Raw genomic sequence first — 17,924 nt, forward strand, 5'->3', positions numbered from 1 at the left:
GGCTTCTGGTGTCTAAGTCCAGATTTCCTTTAGAAGTTGGGAAGAAGGCATAAAACTTGTTACTTCACAATTGTTTTATTAAGAATTGATAGAACAAAGGGAATGGAAAAGAACAGTAGCAGGGGGTCACTGCTATTTGAAGAAGGGAGAAGCTAAAGATGGTACCTAGCATAAACCAGCTGATTTTATTCCCAGATATAAGAGAAATTCCATTCAAATCTGTAGATCAGCGGTCCCCAACCACCGAGCCACGGACCAGTACCGGGCCGCAAAGCATGTGTTACTGGGCCGCGAGGAAACGATATGATTTGGCAATATGAGTCAGCCGCACCTTTCCTCATTCCCTGTCATGCGCACTGTTGAGCTTGAACGCACGCGAGGTCATTACCCGTGCATCGTCCATGTCAGCGTGGGAAGGAGATCAACTCCTCGAGCTTGCAAATGACGGCGGGCTGAAAAGTATGTTTGACATAACACCTCTGCCGTCATTCCGGATCAAAGTCAAGGCTGAATATCCTGAGAGAGCCACGAAAGCACTGAAAACGTTGCTTCCATTACCAACATATCTCTGCAATGAATGCAACAAAAACTAAATTGCGGAATAGACTGGACATAAGGAACCCCCTTCAAGTATCGCTGTCTCCCATCACCCCTCACTAGGACGGTCTTGTTGTAGGAAAACAAGCCCAGGGCTCCCACTGATTCAGCGATATTGGTGTGTTGCAATGATTTTATATGTTCATACAGGGAAAATGTGTGCTGTGTGTTTAATATCCAAACGTTACTTAAAATGTTAAGATGCTATTGACTTATATAACCATATAACAATTACAGCACAGAAACAGGTGATCTCACCCCTTCTAGTCCGTGCCGAACGCTACTCTCACCTAGTCCCACCGACCTGCACTCAGCCCATAACCCTCCATTCCTTTCCTGTCCATATACCTATCCAATTTTTCTTTAAATGATAATATGGAACCTGCCTCCACCACTTCTACTGGAGTTCGTTCAACACTTACTTCAAGCTCCCCTATCTTCCCCTGATAATTGACTTATCGCTATATTCATGCGAGGAAAGTATACGCTGTGTGTTTAATAGTAAATTCATTAGATAAACCCTTTTAGAAACGAAATTGAGTGTATTAGCCACTTATCACCTATATTTCGGTCGTGATTAACGCTCCCCGCCCCCCCCGAACAGAATCGCCAAAAGCGATTTGTAGAAAAAAATCGTTACGTACACGCGTGCGCACTGGTGCCCGCGCAAGGCTTCATGGCCATTGTAGTCTTTTCGGGGTAAACACAATCTATTTGACTGCTACTCTTGTCTTTTGGCAACCCAACCCACCCCCCCCCACCCCCCCACCGGTCAGCCAGTTTGCAAGAATATTGTCAATAATAAACCGGTCCGCAGTGCAAAAAAGGTTAGGGACCCCTGCTGTAGCTAAAAGACAACCAATTAGAAAATACTTATTCAATACTGCAGTAAAATTACCAATGAGAAGAAAGTACAGAGAAGCTTTCAGAATTATACTTTGTATAGCCACTAGAGGCAAATTAAACTTATGCATATAAATGCTACTTAAAATACAAGCAGATAATGAATTATTAATCTACAAAGAAAATTACAATTAAAATTAAACAGGCAAATCCAACACTTTCCAGACATTTTCATCTCTTTCTGATTGTCACAATTTTTTAAATTGACTTCTTTGTAAGTTAAAGCAGAAAATGCTGGAACCATTCAGTAGCTATGGCAGTATCTGTGCAAAAGAAAACAATTGACAATTCAAGTTGAAGATCCATCATCAGAAGTTGCAGATGGTGAGTGGGAGGATGGATGAGGCAAAGAGAATACTTTTGACAGGTAGAGGCCAGAGTTACTGAGGCGATCCTGGTGTCTTTAGAAATACAACATGGTAATAGACCCTTCTGGGGAGAATGCACCCAAGTTTGGTGGGCAAATTAATGCAGTTTGGAATTTGAGGCTGTTTTAACTTCACTTTGAACTGGCTGACAGATATTTCAAAGTGATCTTGATGATAATGCTGTAATTACAATTCTTGAGCTAATGGGAAAAGTCTGATTCACTTTCTATTCAATAACTACAATTGTACTAATTCACAAATACTTTTTTCTTTTATGAATGATGTTTGGAATTTGATTAGAGAGGCAATGGAGTATATTAGAAGAAAGCACCAAAATCTGTTTTGCAGCATTAACATAACTACCTGAACTATGAGGTTGTTTGGTGTGTTGCAATGTCCATTAGTTATTTTTTCAGTGAACTCTACCAAAGCTCTAGAACTGCTTTATTATGTTTTGAAGTGAATATTGTTATTCAACAATCTCTCATTAGTTTTTTTTCTAGTTTGCAGGGACTATTGACCTTTCTTTCTTCCTTTGCTCACACACCATTGATCCTAAACATTTCAAATGTTGCTGGGTTAGGTAGTGCCACTTCTCTTACTCAAGTAGCAATTTTCTCATTATGTAGACTGAACACAGACAGACTAATGATGTGTGAAGGGGAAGTCAGCCCAGAAGAGCCCAAGATTGTACTTGCATTTGTGTTTGCAGTAGAACAGAACAATACCTAACTTACTTCACCCTTTTCAACCCATAAAACTCAGGACCACACTGGACACTTGACATCATTATAGTGTTAGAACTGCTTTGCCAGTTGAATCACAGACTTGTAGAAAATTTGCTTGATTAGCTTTTACCTAATAAGTAACAGGGGATGTAAATCTTAGTAATTTGAGAAATGAATTTTGTATTTTGTTCTGTTTGCAATCATCCTCAAATAAGTTAACAAACTGAACAGGGGTGCAGAAATGATTAATAGAGCTGCAGTACTCTATTCAAGTATGATTTTTAAAAATGTTGATGTATGGAAATATGACCTGATAACATTACGGATGGACTGAGATCTGTGGTGTATTTGTAGTGCCAGCTTTATCAGTGTGCCATTGAGTTTTGCAGTTATTTTCTCTTAGTAGAGACTGAGTACCAGCATTTCTACTTTCAGAAAGAAGCCTTCGACAGAATGATTTATATCAGAAGAGAATAATGGAATCCCTTTTAGGAAAAAAAAAACACCATTTAAGTCTGTTCAAGTACATATTAAACTAAGTTAATAATTTCATTTTTGTTGCTGCTAATAAAAGTGTAAAAATATTCCAGTTAAATGCACATTGAAATAATTTCATTTTTAGTGTCAAAATATGCATCAATTTTAATGGATTTTGGAAGTTTCCATGCATCTGTTTGCAAATTTATTCATTGTTTTATGTAACCTGTTCATTATCCCAATCAGTAAACTAATTTAAGGACACTGAATGTTAGAAATAGATAGAAAATGTTATTACATTGAACTATAATCAACTATCTTTTTTTGGATCCGTGTATGACCATTATTTGTATTATTTCGGCGTAAACTTTTTAAGCTTTGGGCAATGCTATTCATTCAAAAGAAGTTTAGCAGCAATGCAACAAATTGTTTTAAAGATACAGTAATCTCATGTGGATTTCTTTTTAATTTGTCTTTTCCTTTCTTGGCTGTGTTCTAATTTTTGTTACCGCGGGGCCTATGGGAATGTTCTGTAACTGATGCAGCTGAACATTAGAGTTGACAATCCAGGCATCGAGCCTATAGACAAGTGGCTCATGACACAAGGACTGGTGAGCTTTCACCGCATTGATTTGCTGTACCCTGCTAAACAATTTCTCTTCATTAACCACAACCTTCTTAATCTAAATCTGCACTGTAAAAGACCAAGTTTACAATAGTACCAGATTATGTATCCTTACAGTGTAACATACTGTATATAGATCTAAATCTGTTTTCCATCAGTTTAAAACTACTTTTAGTCAGATGGTATTGAAGATTGTACTGGTATGGGAAGAATTTGTGTCATTGTAATAGAGTCATAGAAAAGAACAGCACAGAAACAGGCCATCTGGCCCATCTAATCCATGCTGAAACCATTTAAACTACCTACTCCCATTAACCTGCATAGCCCTCCATTCACCTACCATCCATGTACAGTTGCAAGAAAAAGTTTGTGAACCCTTTACAATTATCTGATTTTCTGTATTAATTACTCATAAAATGTGGCCTGATTTTCATCTAAGTCACAATAATAGACAAACACAATCTGCCTGAACTAATCAACACACAAACAATTGTACTTCTTATCAATACTGAGTACATCATTTAAACAATCACAGTTTAGTGCCTTCTACAAAAGCTGTTTGGAGTCAGGTGTTGCAATCATTGAGATGAGATTGGATGTGTGGGTTGCAGAGGCGCCCTGCCCTATAAAAAAAGACGCATAAAATCAGGTTACTGACAGAGCCTGCTCTTCTCAGGAAAAAATTGTTTATGTGCAAACAAAACAACTTCCAGAGGAACTTAGCAGAAGAATTGTAGAAATACATGAAGCTGGAAAAGGCACTTCTAAAGCCCTAAGTGTTCATCAGTCCACAGTAAGAGAAATTGTCTACAAATGGAGGAAATTCAATATTGTTACTACTCACCTTAGCAGTGGGCGTCCTGCAAAGATTACACCAAGAGCACAATGTGCAATGTTGGAGGAGGTGAAAAAGAACCCAAGGGTAATAGCAAAAGACCTGCAGAATTCTCTAGAACTTGCTGAAGTCTCTGTTCATGTGTTCACTAAAAGAAAAACACTGAACAAAAATGGTGTTCATAGGAGGACACCACAGAGGAAACCAGTGCTCTCTGAAAAAACATTGCTGCATGTCTCAAGTTTTCAAAAGACCACCTGGATGTTCCATAATGCTTCTAGGGCAATGTTTTGTGGACAGATGAGACAAAAGTTGAACCTTTTGGCGGAAATGCACACCGCTATGTTTGGAGGAAAAAGGGACTGCACACCAACACCAAAATCTCATCCCACTGTGAAGCATGGTGGAAGGAGCATCATGGTTTGGGGCTACTTTGCTGCCTCAGGACCTGGACAGCTTGCAGTTGTTGAGGGAACAATGAATTCAAAATTGTATCAAGACATTTTACAGGAGAATGTCAAGGTAACAGTCTGTTAACTAAAGCTTAATAGAAGTTGGATGATGCAATAAGACACTGATCTGAAGCACAATGAACAATTGAATGGTTTAAAAACAAGAAAGTACATGTTTTGGAATGGCCAAGTTAGAGGCTACACCTTAACCAGTTGAGATGCTGTGCCTTGACCTGAAGAGAGCTGTTCATGCAAGATATCCCATAAATATGGATGAACTGAAACAGATTTATATGGAGGAATGGTCTAAAATTCCTCCTCGCTATTGTCCAAGTCTGATTAGCAGCTACAGGAAATGTTTGGTGGTGGTTTGCTGCTAAAGGAGGTTCTACCACTTATTAAATAAAAGGGTTCACATACTTAAACAATGTGTTCATTAAAGACGTGAAAAGTACAATTGTGTGTGAGTGTGTTACTAGTTTAGACAGATTATGTTTGTCTATTACTGTGAATTAAATGAGATTTAATGCAGAAAACCAGGTAACTGCAAAGGGTTCACAAACTTTTTCTTGCAATTGTACCTATCCAAACTTCTCTTAAACATTGAAACTGAGCTCACATGCACCACTTGTGTTTGCAACTGGCTCTACACTCCCATGACCCTCTGAGTGTTTCCCCTCATGTTCCCCTTAACCTTTTTACTTTTCACCCTTAATCCATGACCTCTAGTTGTAGTTTCACCCAACCTCAGTGGAAAAAGCCCGCTTACATTTTCCTGATCTATACCCCTCATAATTTTGTACACCTATATCAAATCCCCCCTTAATCTTCTATGTTCCAAGGAACAAAGTTCTAACCTATTCAGTATTTCCTTATAACTCAGGTCCTCTAGTCCCAGCAACATCCTTGTAAATTTTCTCTGTACTCTTTCAATCTTATTTGTAGGTAGGTGACCAAAACTGCACAGAATACAGCAAAATAGGCCTCACCAATGTCTTATATAACTTCAACATATCATCATATCTCCTATACTCAGTACTTTGGTTTAGGAAGACCAATGCGCCAAAAGCTTTCTTTATGTTCCTATCCACCTGTGACGCCCCAGACCTGTATTTCCAGATCCCTTTGTACCATTGCACTCCTCAGTGCCCTACCGTTCGCTGTATACAACCTACTCTGGTTGGTCCTATCGAAAAGCAACACCTCACACTTGTCTGCATTAAATTCCATCTGCCATTTTTACAGCTGGTTCAGATCCCAGTGCATGTTTTAATAGTCTCCTTGGTGCCCACTGCACTCCCGATCTTGGTTTCATCTGCAAATTTGCTGATCCAGTTAACCATATTATCATCCAGATTGTTGATATAGATGACAAATAACAACAGACGCACCATCTGTCCCTGCGGCAATCCACTAATCACAGGCCTCCACTAGTCAGAAAGGCAACCATCTGCTACCACTGTCTGGCTTCTCCCGCAAAGCCAATGTCTAATCCAATTTACTACCTCATCTGGAATACCAAGTGACTGAACCTTCCTGAACAGCCTCCTATGCGGACTTTGTCATATGCCTTGCTGTAGACCATGTAGATAACGTCCACCACCTTGCCTTCATCAACTTTCCTGGTAAGTTTCTTGAAAAACTCCGTAAGGTTGGTTAGACACAACCTACCATGCTGACTATCCCTAATCAGTCCATGTCTTTCCAAATATTCATATATCTGGTCCCTTAGAATGACTTCCAATAACTTTCCCACTACTGATGTCAGGCTTGCCGGCCTATAATTTCCTGGCTCTAAAAATAAACCAGGAGCAGAATAGGTACATCCCAAAAATGAAGAAGGAAGGATAACATAACTAGGGCTGACGAAGGAAGTCAAAGACAGCATAAAAGCCAAACAGTAAGCATATAATATAGCAAAAATTAATGGAAAGCTAGAGGATTGGGAAGCTTTTCAGAACCAACAAAGTACAAGGTGAATTTATTATCAAAAAACATATATGTTACCATTTACAACCCTGAGATTCATATTCTTGAGGGGATACTCAGTAAATCCAAGAGTCATAACAGGGCTCTGAAGGAGGTGGCTGGGGAGATTGTGGAGCCATTGGTAATGATCTTTGAAGAATCACTAAATTCTGGCATGGTTCCAGAGGACATGAAATTTTAAATGTTATTCCTCTCTTCAAGAAGATAGAGAAACAGAACAAAGGAAATTATAGGACAGTTAGCCTGACTTCAGTGGTTGGGAAGATGTTAAAGTAGATTGTTAAGGATGAGGTCTCATGGTACTTGGAGGCACATGATAAAATGGGTGAAAGTCAGCATGGCAAAGTCAGCAAAGTTAACAAATTTAACGGCACATGCCGGTGATAATAAACCTGATTTTGATTCTGATTCTGGATTCCATAAGGGAAAATCTTATCTGAAAAATCTGTTGGATGAAGCACCTTTAATAACTCCAAAAGACTGAGGTTTGGTAAAATACTGAAAGACTTTTATTCGCTGTACAATACGACCTCCATGGTGAGTGTCTGCCCCCCGACTGAGGGGGAGAGGCAAGGCGAAACACCTTTATACAGGACTCTGTGGGAGGAGCCACAGGGGCAGTCAGCAGAGGGGTGTGTCCAGACAGTTAACCCAGTTACAACATATATATATATATATATATATATATATATATATATGGTTTACCACATTCACCCCTCCTTTTTTTAAAAAGAGTCCCGTGGGGTGAAGTGACTGACAATATTTACAGCAAGTATATTTACAGGTTAAGTCTATCAGGCGGTCGAGTCCGTCGCTGTGATCTACGTAGCACCAGTGGTGATTGCGTCGGCGATGGCACTTGTGCTGGTTCCGGCCTGACTTGAGGTGCCAGCACGTTAGGCATTGTTAATTCCTCGTGCGTGTGCGTCGCGCCTGGTATGGGAGAGTCGTGTGGTGTCTGTGTAGGGTTTGGAGTGCGCGGTGTCTCGTGGGTACATACTTCGGTGGGTATGGGGTCAATAGTCACCACGGAGTGTTCAGGGTAGGGGTCTGGTCCTCCTGCGGGCGCCAGGTCACGGATGGAGACCGTGTCCTCCCGCCCATCAGGTAAAACCACGTAGGCATACTGAGGGTTCGCATGAAGTAAGTGAACCCTCTCGACCATCGGGGAGTATTTATTGCTCTTCACATGTTTCCGGAGCAGCACTGGCCCCGGGGACGTCAACCAAGTTGGTAGGGTGGTTCCAGTGGTCAACCTTCTGAGAAAAGAAAAGAGCCACTCATGAGGGGTGGCATTGGTGGCTGTGCATAACAGGGAGCGGATGGAGTGGAGTGCCTCGGGAAGGACCTCCTGCCAGTGGGAGACTGGCAGTCCCTTTGACCTGAGGGCTAAGAGTGTGGCTTTCCACACTGTGCCATTCTACTTCTCTACCTGTCCATTCCCCTGGGGATTATAGCTCGTGGTCCTACTAGTTGCAATTGCCCTAGCCAGTAGATATTGGCGCAGCTCGTCACTCATAAACGAGGACCCTCTGTCACTGTGGATATTAGCATGGGTATCAGAACAGAGTGAAGAGCTTGCGCAGGGCTTTTATAACTGAAGTGGTAGTGGTGTGAATGTGGTAAACCATATATATATATATGTTGTGACTGGGTTAACTGGACACGCCCCTCTACTGACTGCCCCTGTGGCTCCTCCCACAGAATCCTGTATAAAGGTGTTTCGCCTTGCCCCTCCCCCTCAGTCTGGGGGCAGACACTCACCATGGAGGTCGTATCGTACAGCGAATAAAATTGAAGCACCTTCAAGAACTCCAAATAACTGAGGTTTGGTAAAATACTGAAAGGCTTTTATTCGCTGTACAATACGACTTCCACGGTGAGTGTCTGCCCCCGGACTGGGGGGGAGGGGCAAGGCGAAACACCTTTATACAGGACTCTGTGGGAGGAGCCACAGGAGCAGTCAGCAGAGGGGCGTGTCCAAACAGTTAACCCAGTCACAACGTATATATATGGTTTACCACATTGGAATTCTTTGAGGATATTACAAGCAAGATAGACAAAGGAGAAATGGTGGATGTTGTGTACTTGGATTTTCAGAAGGCCTTTGACAAGGTGCTGCACATGAGGCTACTTAACAAGAGCCCATGGTATTACAGGAAAGGCACTAGCATGGATAGAGGATTGAAGGGACTGATTGCAAGGTAGCAAAGAGTGGGAATAAAGGGAGCCTTTTCTTGGTGACTGGTCAGTGTTGGGACTGCTTTTCATAATATATGTCAATGATTTGTATGAACGAATTGATGGCTTTGTGGCCAATTTGCAGATGATGCGAAGATAGGTGGAAGGGGAGGTAGTGTTGAGGAAACAGGGAGTCTGCAGAAGGACTTAGATAGATTAGGAGAGTGGGCAAAGAAGTGGCAAATGGAATACAGTGTCGGGAAGTGTATGGTCATGCACTTTCGTAGAACGAACAAAAGCGTAGACTATTTTCTAAGCAAGCAGAAAATTCAAAAATCCCAGGTGTAAAGGGACTTGGGAGTCCTTGTGTAGGATTCCCTGAAGGTTAACCTGCAAGTTGAGTTGTGGTGAGGAAGGCAAATGCAATGTTAGCATTCATTTAAAGAGGACTAAAAGCAAGGATGTGATGCTGAGGGTGTTTAGGGTGCTGGTGAGGCCTCACTTGGAGTATTGTGAGCACTTTTGGGCCCCTTATATAAGGCAGAGGTTGATAGGTTATTGATTAGTCAGGGCGTGAAAGGTTACAGGAGAATGGGGTTGAGAGGGATAATGGATCCAGCAGTGATGGAATGACAGAATAGACTTGTTGGGATGAATGGCCTAATTCTGCTCCTTTATTTTATGATCTTATGGTCTCATACAGTGCAGTTTTGGAATGAAATTCAGTAAGATTCCTTTTATCACAGTAGGATTAACAATTAATAAATTCTAATTCCTAGAGCAAATGGTTAAATTACAGTGCCTTGTAAAAGTATTCAGCCCCAACCCTTCGTTCACATAAATGTGTATTACAACTAGGAATTTTGACCAATTTAACCGAGAATTTTTATTTGTGAATGACATGCTCCTTTTTCATAGTAGAGCCCAAAAACAGGGAAAATCGTAAAACACAGAAAACTAAAAATTCAAAAAAATGAAATGTCAGCAATTCAGAAGTAATCATCCCCCTTTGCTCAGTGCTAAGTTGAACCACCTCTCACAGCTATTATAGCCAATAGTCTTTTTGGATAAGGCTCTTTTCACTTTGCACAAAGTGATGGAGCAAGGTTTGCCCGTTCCTCCATGTAAAATTGCTCAAGCTGTGCCAGGTTATTTGGGAGTGGCAGTGGACAACAACCTTGAGGTCTTGGCCGAGATGTTCAATCAGGCTAAGGTCTGGACTGACTGGGCCACTCAAGGATCAATTGTCTTCATTTTAAGCTACTCCATTGTTGCTCTGGCAGTGTACTTTGGGTTGTTGTCCTCCTAAAAGACAAATTTCCTCACCAGTTTAAGCTTTCTGGCAGAGGTTAGCAGGTTTTTATCCAGGATCTGTCTGTATTTAGCAACATTCTTCTTCCCATCAATCCTGACCAGATTTCCCATCCCAGCTGCTGAAAAGCATCCCCATAGCATGATGCTACCTCCACCAAACTTTACAGTAGGGATGGAGTTGCTGGCTAATGCGCAGTATTATATTTATGCACACATACCACTTCGTGTTGAGATCAAAAAGTTCTATTTTAGTCTCATCCAACCACAAGATCTCTTCCACACCTTTACAGTATCTTCTAAGTGTCGCTTTGCAAAGTCTTTACAGGCAAGCTTAGTCAAGGCTTTTTTTCTTGCCACTCTTTCATAAGTACCATTTTTGTGCAAGGCCTTAGATTGCTGAGTCATGAACCTCATCTCCAGTTGCAGCTCACTCAGTGACTTTTAGATGAGCAGCCTGACCTAGGCAGTCTAGCTGCGGTTTCATATTTTTTCACTTTTTCATAATGGACTGCACTGAGCTCTGAGGTATGTTCAGTGCCTTTGAGATGGTCTTGTACCATTCCCCGGATTTGTGCTTCTCTATTATCATTTTCCTGACTTGCTTTGAATGCTCTTTTGTCTTAATTTTGGTTTGAGCTGTTGAAAATTTACCATACTGTTGGACCTCACAGAGACAGTGGGTATTTATTCTTATGAATTAATTGCAAACAGGTGAGCCTCCAATTTTCTACATCAACAAATTGCTGATTTGGTAACATAAGAAAGTTAGTATTGTAATTGGAAAGGGGATGAATACCTTTTCAGCTTCACAATTTTGGTTTTTAATTTTTGGTAAATTGTTGGCAGAATTTGGAATTTTTCTTTTGATTTGACATGATGCACAATGTTTTGTAAATTAGTTCAAAAAATCCTACTTCAATATATGATTTAGAAAATTAGACTGTAAAGTATGAAAATTATTGTGGGGGCTGAGTACATTTTTCAAAGCACTGTAGTTTATTTTACATTGCAGCTTCTCAATTTGGCTGGAAAAAAATCATGTTTCTCAATGCAGTCTTTTATTTACCTTCCCCCCGCCCCTTTGGAATCTAAATTGTATGACTATGACCCTGATGGTTTCTTTCCCCCATTCCCATTTCTAAACTTTCCTTGCCCTGTCCCTTTCCTGTTCTTTGTTCAAAAATGTGTTCATCACAACTCAGCAATGTAATTAAACTTTTTTTTGTTTCCTTCTTGAAAGATTAATCTAGAATCTATTTTCTTTCTTGTACTTAGGCACAAGCTTTGCATTTTAATTGTGTGTTATCTTTGCATGAATGATTTTTTACCTAAATTTGATTTCTGAAAGCTAATGCCACTGGAATTGCTTCTACATTTTAAACCTGTCCTAATAAAGTAATGTGCACCCACTATTGGTTTTGTATTGGAAGTACAAAAAAGTAAAAGCTGATCAACAAGAACTTTGCTGGAAGTATTAGTCAGTAGGGACAGCACAGTAGTGTAGTGGTTAGCACAATTCTTTACAGTATCAGCGAACACACAGAAAATGCTGGAGGAACGCACCAAGCCAGGCAGCGTCTATGAAAAAGAGTACAGTTGGCATATCAGGCCGAGACCCTTCATCAGGGCAGGAGAAAAAAAGATAAGGAGGCAGAGTAAAAAGGTGGGGGGAGGGAGGGGAGGAAGAAACAAGATGATAGGTGAAACCAGAAGGGGTGGGGACCAGTGAAGTAAAGAGCTGGGAAGTTGATTAGTGAAAGGGATACAGGGCTAGAGAGGGGAGATTCTGATAGGAGAAGACAGAAGACCATGGAAGGAAGAAAGGTAAGGGGACATGGTGAGAAAGAGAAAAGGGAATGGGGAATGGTGAAGGGGGAAGGGTCATTACCGAATTCAAGAAATTGACATTCATGCCATCAGGTTGGAGGCTACCCAGGCGAACTTCTGGTAACATCGATTTCTTGAACTTCCAGTAATCTCTTCCCCCCCCCCACACTTCATCCTTCATCATTCCCCATTCCCATTTCCCTCTCTCATCTTATCTCCTTACCTGCCCACCACCTCCCTCTGGTGCTCCTCTCCCTTTACTTTCTTCCATGACCTTCTGTCTTCTCCTATCAGATTCCCCCTTCTCCAGCCCTATCTCTTTCACCAACTTCTCAGCTCTTTACTTCACCCCTCCCACTCCTTCCAGGTTTCACCTATCATTTTGTGTTTCTTCCTCACCTCCCCCCAGCTTCTTACTCTCACTCCTCATCTTTTTTTCTCTCGAGTCCTGATGACAGGTCTGGGCCCAAAGTGTGGACAGTACTCTTTTTCATAGATGCTACCTGGCCTGCTGAGTTCCTCCAACATTTGCAGATTTTCTCTTGTTTGTGATTGGATTTCAGTACCAGTGGCCTGGATTCAATTCCTGCCACTGTATGTAAGGAGTTTGTATGTTCACCCCATGACTGCATGAGTTGCCTCCAGGTGCTCAGGTTTCCACCCACAGTTAAAGATGTACCAGTTGAACCATAGAACCATAAAACACTACAGCACAGAAACAGGCCTTTTGGCCCTTCTTGGCTGTGCCAAATCATTTTTCTGCCTAGTCCCAATGACCTGCACCTGGACCGTATCTCTCCATACACCTCTCATCCATGTACCTGTCCAAGTTTTCCTTAAATGTTAAAAGTGAGCCGGCATTTACCACTTCATCTGGCAGCTCATTCCACACTCCCAATACTCTCTGTGTGAAGAAGCCCCCCCCAATGTTCCCTTTAAACTTTTCCCACTTCACCTTTAACCCATGTCCTCTTTTTTTTCTCCCCTAGACTCAGTGGAAAAAGCCTGCTTGCATTCACTCTATCTATACCCATCATAATTTTATATACCTCTATCAAATCTCCCCTCATTCTTCTACGCTCCAGGGAATAAAGTCCTAACCTATTCAACCTTTCTCTGTAACTCACTTTCTCAAGTCCCGGCAACATCCTTGTAAACCTTCTCTGCACTCTTTCAACCTAATTAATATCCTTCCTGTAATTTGGTGACCAGAACTGTACACAATACTCCAAATTTGGCCTCACCAATTCCTTATACAACCTCACCATAACATTCCAACTCTTATACTCAATACTTTGATTTATAAAGGCTAATGTACCAAAAGCTGTCTTTACGACCCTATCTACCTGTGACACCACTTTTAGGGAATTTTGTATTTGTATTCCAAGATCCCTCTGTTCTACTACATTCCTCAGTGCCCTACCATTTACCTTGTATGTTCTACCTTGGTTTGTCCTTCCAACGTGCATTACCTCACACTTGTCTGTATTAAACTCTATCTGCCATTTTTCAGCCCATTTTTCCAGCTGGTCCAAAACCCTCTGCAAGCTTTGAAAACCTTCCTCACTGTCCACTACACCTCCAATCTTTGTATCATCAGCAAATTTGCTGATCCAATTTACCACATTATCATCCAGATCATTGATATAGATGACAAATAACAATGCATCCAGCACTGATCCCTGTGGCACACAGGCCTCCACTTAGAGAAGCAATCCTCCACCACTCTCTGGCTTCTTCCATTGAGCCAATGTCTGATCCAATTTACTACCTCTCCATGTATACCTTGCGACTGAATCTTCCTAACTAACCTCCCATGCGGGACCTTGTCAAAGGCCTTACTGAAGTCCATGTAGACAACATCCACTGCCTTCCCTTCATCCAGTTTCCTGGTAACCTCCTCAAAAGACTAATAGGTTGGTTAAACATGACCTACCACGCACAAAGCCATGTTGACTCTCCCTAATAAGTCCCTGTCTATCCAAATACTTGTAGGTCCTGCCTCTCAGTACTCCTTCCAATAATTTACCTGCTATTGACATCAAACTTGCCAGCCTATAATTTCCCAGATTACTTTTAGAGCCTTTTTTAAATAACAGAACAACGTGAGCTATCCTCCAGTCCTCCGGCACCTCGCCCGCAGACACTGACGTTTTAAATATATCTGCCAGGGCCCCTGCAATTTCAATGCTAGTCTCCTTCAAGGTCCGAGGGAATACCCTGTCAGGTGCTGGGGATTTATCTACTCTGATTTGCCTCAAGATAGCAAGCACCTCCTCCTCTTCAATCTGTATAGGTTCCATGACCTCACTACTTGTTTGCCTTATTTCCATTGACTCCATGCCAGTTTCCTTAGTAAATACAGACGCCAAAAAACCCATTTAAGATCTCCCCCATTTCATTTGGTTCCATACATAGCCGACCACTCTGATCTTCAAGAAGACCAATTTTATCCCGTACTATCCTTTTGCTCTTAATATACCTGTAGAAGCTGTTTGGATTATCCTTCACCTTGACTGCCAAAGCAACCTCATGTCTTCTTTTAGCCCTCCTGATTTCTTTCATAAGTATTTTTTTGCACTTTTTATACGCCTCAAGCACCTTATTTGCTCCCTGTTTCCTATACATGTCATACATCTCTCTCTTCTTCTTTATCAGATTTCCAATATCCCTTGACAACCAAGGTTCCTTATTCTTATTCACTTTGCCTTTAATCCTGACAGGAACATACAAACTCTGCACTCTCAGAATTTCTTCTTTGAAGGCCTCCCACTTACCAATCACATCCTTGCTAGAGAACAACCTGTCCCAATCCACGCTTTTTAGATCCTTTCTCATTTCTTCAAATTTGGCCCTTTTCCAGTTTAGAACCTGAACCTGAGGACCAGATCTATCTTTATCCATGATCAAGTTGAAAATAATGGTGTTATGATCACTGGAACCAAGGTGTTACCCTACATACACTTCCGTCACCTGTCCTAACTCATTTCCTAATAGGAGATCTAATATTGCATCCCCTCTATATATTGATTTAGAAAACTTTCCTGAACACATTTTACAAACTCTAACCCATCTAGGCCTTTAACAGTATGGGAATCCCAATCAATATGTGGAAAATTAAAATCCCCTGCTATCACGACTTTATGTTTCCTGCAGTTGTCTGCTATCTCTCTGCAGATTTTCTCCTCCAATTCTCGCTGACTATTGGGTGGTCTATAATACAACCCCATTAATGTGGTCATACCTTTCCTGTTTCTCAGCTCCACCCATATGGCCTCGGTAGACAAGCCCTCTAATCTGTCCTGCCTGAGCACTGCTGTAACATTTTCCCTCTGTCACATCTGAAACATCGGAACCCTGGAACATTAAGCTGCCAGTCCTGCCCCTCCTGCAGCCAAGTTTCACTAATGGCTACAATGTTGTAATTCCATGTGTCAATCCACACCCTCAGCTCGTCAGCCTTCACAATACTCCTTGCATTGAAATAGACACACCTCAGAAGATTATTACCACCACACACAACCCTTCCAGTTGTGACTTTGCATGAACTTTTAACATCATTATTTTCACCCCTGCTCCACTATCTGCTCTGGCAATCTGGTTCCCATCCCCCTGCAAATCTAGTTTAAACCCTCCCCAAAAGCACTAACAAACCTCTCTGCAAGGATATTGGTCCCCTTGTAGTCGGTAGGTTAATTGGGCATTGTAAATTGTGCCGTGGTTAAACTAGGATTAAATTGGAGGATTGCTGGGTGGTGTGGATCAAAGAGCTGGAAGGGCCTATTCCACACTGTATCTCAATAACAGACATCCCACCTCTCCCGGAAGTTCCAGCAGTCTCCCGCATATTGATAGCGGCTCCCTGATGCCCGCAACTTATATACAGTATCCCGGAAATCAATTTTTTTTGAGAGCAAGCGAGAGAGCGTGAGATCGAGAGAGAGAGAGAGCGCGCGCGAGAGCGCAAGAGAGAGCGCGCGCCATGGCAGAGTGTACCAAAAAAGAAAATATAAAACGTACGTCACTCCAGACTACCCTAAACTGTACCCCTGCCTAATAGGGGTCAAAAATAATGACAATGTTGCTCACTGCACTGTTTGCCACAGTGACTTTTCTATTGCCCATGGTGGATAAAGACTGTAAAAGACATGTTGAGGTGTGTTTAACAGGTGTCATTCGTTCATTGGCATAGCTAACGTTATTTAAACTAGCTGGCTAGCTGCTAAGGAGCAGACATCCCACCTCTCCCGGAAGTTCCGGGAGTCTCCCACAAATTGATGGTGCTACCTCCCTGAAATGAGTTTTTGCAGGGTGGGATGTCTGCAATAAATAAAATTCAACTTAATAGAATTGGAATAATTGTATGAACAGAGCCTTGTGATGTGTATGAATATGTGGGATAACTGTGGTGATGCAGTTTATAATATTGTGCTGGAGTTCATAATATTGAATTAATTTGGAAAGCATTACCGAAGTCTCTTCAGCATGTAGTGGGTCAGTAATAGCTGAAACAACCTTCATTCTCTAAAACACGTAGACCAAAGTGATACAAGTTTGATGTCCCCTCTGTGCTTCTGATTTTCAGCAACAATTAATCCCTTTTTCAGAAGTGATGAAGGAAATAATCCTGTATATGAAAGCAATTCCACCAATTCTGTCAAATATAATGTACCAAGAACCAAGTGTTTAGTTACTGAGTATGTGTAATCCAGAGGGCTGGACTAACAATCCAGAGATTTATGAGGGCTGTCAAATTAAATTAAGTCAGTAATCTGGCATTTTACAAAAATGAGTCATTGATAATAATGACCACAAAGCTGCTGTAATGTCAATGAACCTAATATCCTTCAAGGAAGGAACTCCATTATCCTTATGTGATCTGGTCTGCATTTTAAAGAGTCACTAGATTCTGGAGTGGTTCCAGAGGACTGGAAAATTGCCATGTCACCCTACTCTTTAAGAAGGGAGGAAGGCATTAGAAAGGAAATTAAAGCAGTTAGACTGACTTCAGTGGTTGGAAAGATATTGGAGTCCATTATTAAGGGTGAGGTTTCAAAGTACTTGGAGGCATTTTATAAAATAGGCTAGAGACAGAACAGTTTGCTCAAGGAGAAACCTTGTCAGACAAATCTGTTAGAATTCTTTGAGGAAATAACAAGCAAGGTAGACAAAGGAAAGTCAGTGGATATTGTTTACTTGGAATATCAGAAGGCTTTTGACAAAATGCTGCACATGAGACTGCTTGACAAGATAAAAGTCCAAGGTATTACAAGAAAGATACTAGCATGGATAGGAGTTTGGCTGACTGACAGGAGGCAGAGACTGGGAATAAAGGGAGCCTTTTCTGGCTGGCTGCCAGTGACTAGTGGTGTTTGACAGGGGTCTGTGTTAGGACCAATTCTTTTTATATTATATGTCAATGATTTAAACGATGGAATTGATGGTTTTGTGGCCATGTATGCGGACATTACAAAATAGGTGGAGGGGCAAGTAGTGTTGAGGAAGCAGAGATTCTGCAGGAGGACTTTACGACAGATTGGGAGAATAGGCGAAGAAATGGCAGTTGGAATATAATGTAGGGAAGTGTATAGTCATGCACTTTGGTAGCAATAAAGGTGTAGACTATTT

At 41.4% G+C, this 17,924-nt stretch overlaps 1 protein-coding gene across 5 annotated transcripts in view; it reads left to right on the top strand.

Moving 5' to 3' along the window:
- Positions 1 to 17,924, top strand: part of LOC140202867 (TOM1-like protein 2) — a 180,699-nt gene that overhangs the window by 134,078 nt on the left and 28,697 nt on the right. The window contains exon 14 of one of the 5 annotated variants that reach the window (XM_072268369.1): positions 3,032 to 3,166. The exons of the other annotated variants lie outside the window; for them this stretch is intronic. Within the exon in view, the coding sequence (XP_072124470.1) occupies positions 3,032 to 3,073 (42 nt within the window). The 3' untranslated portion in view covers positions 3,074 to 3,166. Of the gene's footprint in view, positions 1 to 3,031; positions 3,167 to 17,924 lie in introns of those variants that run through there. 5 annotated transcript variants of the gene reach the window in all.

Source organism: Mobula birostris, chromosome 9 (assembly GCF_030028105.1).
Source record: "Mobula birostris isolate sMobBir1 chromosome 9, sMobBir1.hap1, whole genome shotgun sequence".
Taxonomy (NCBI): Eukaryota; Metazoa; Chordata; class Chondrichthyes; order Myliobatiformes; family Myliobatidae; genus Mobula; species Mobula birostris.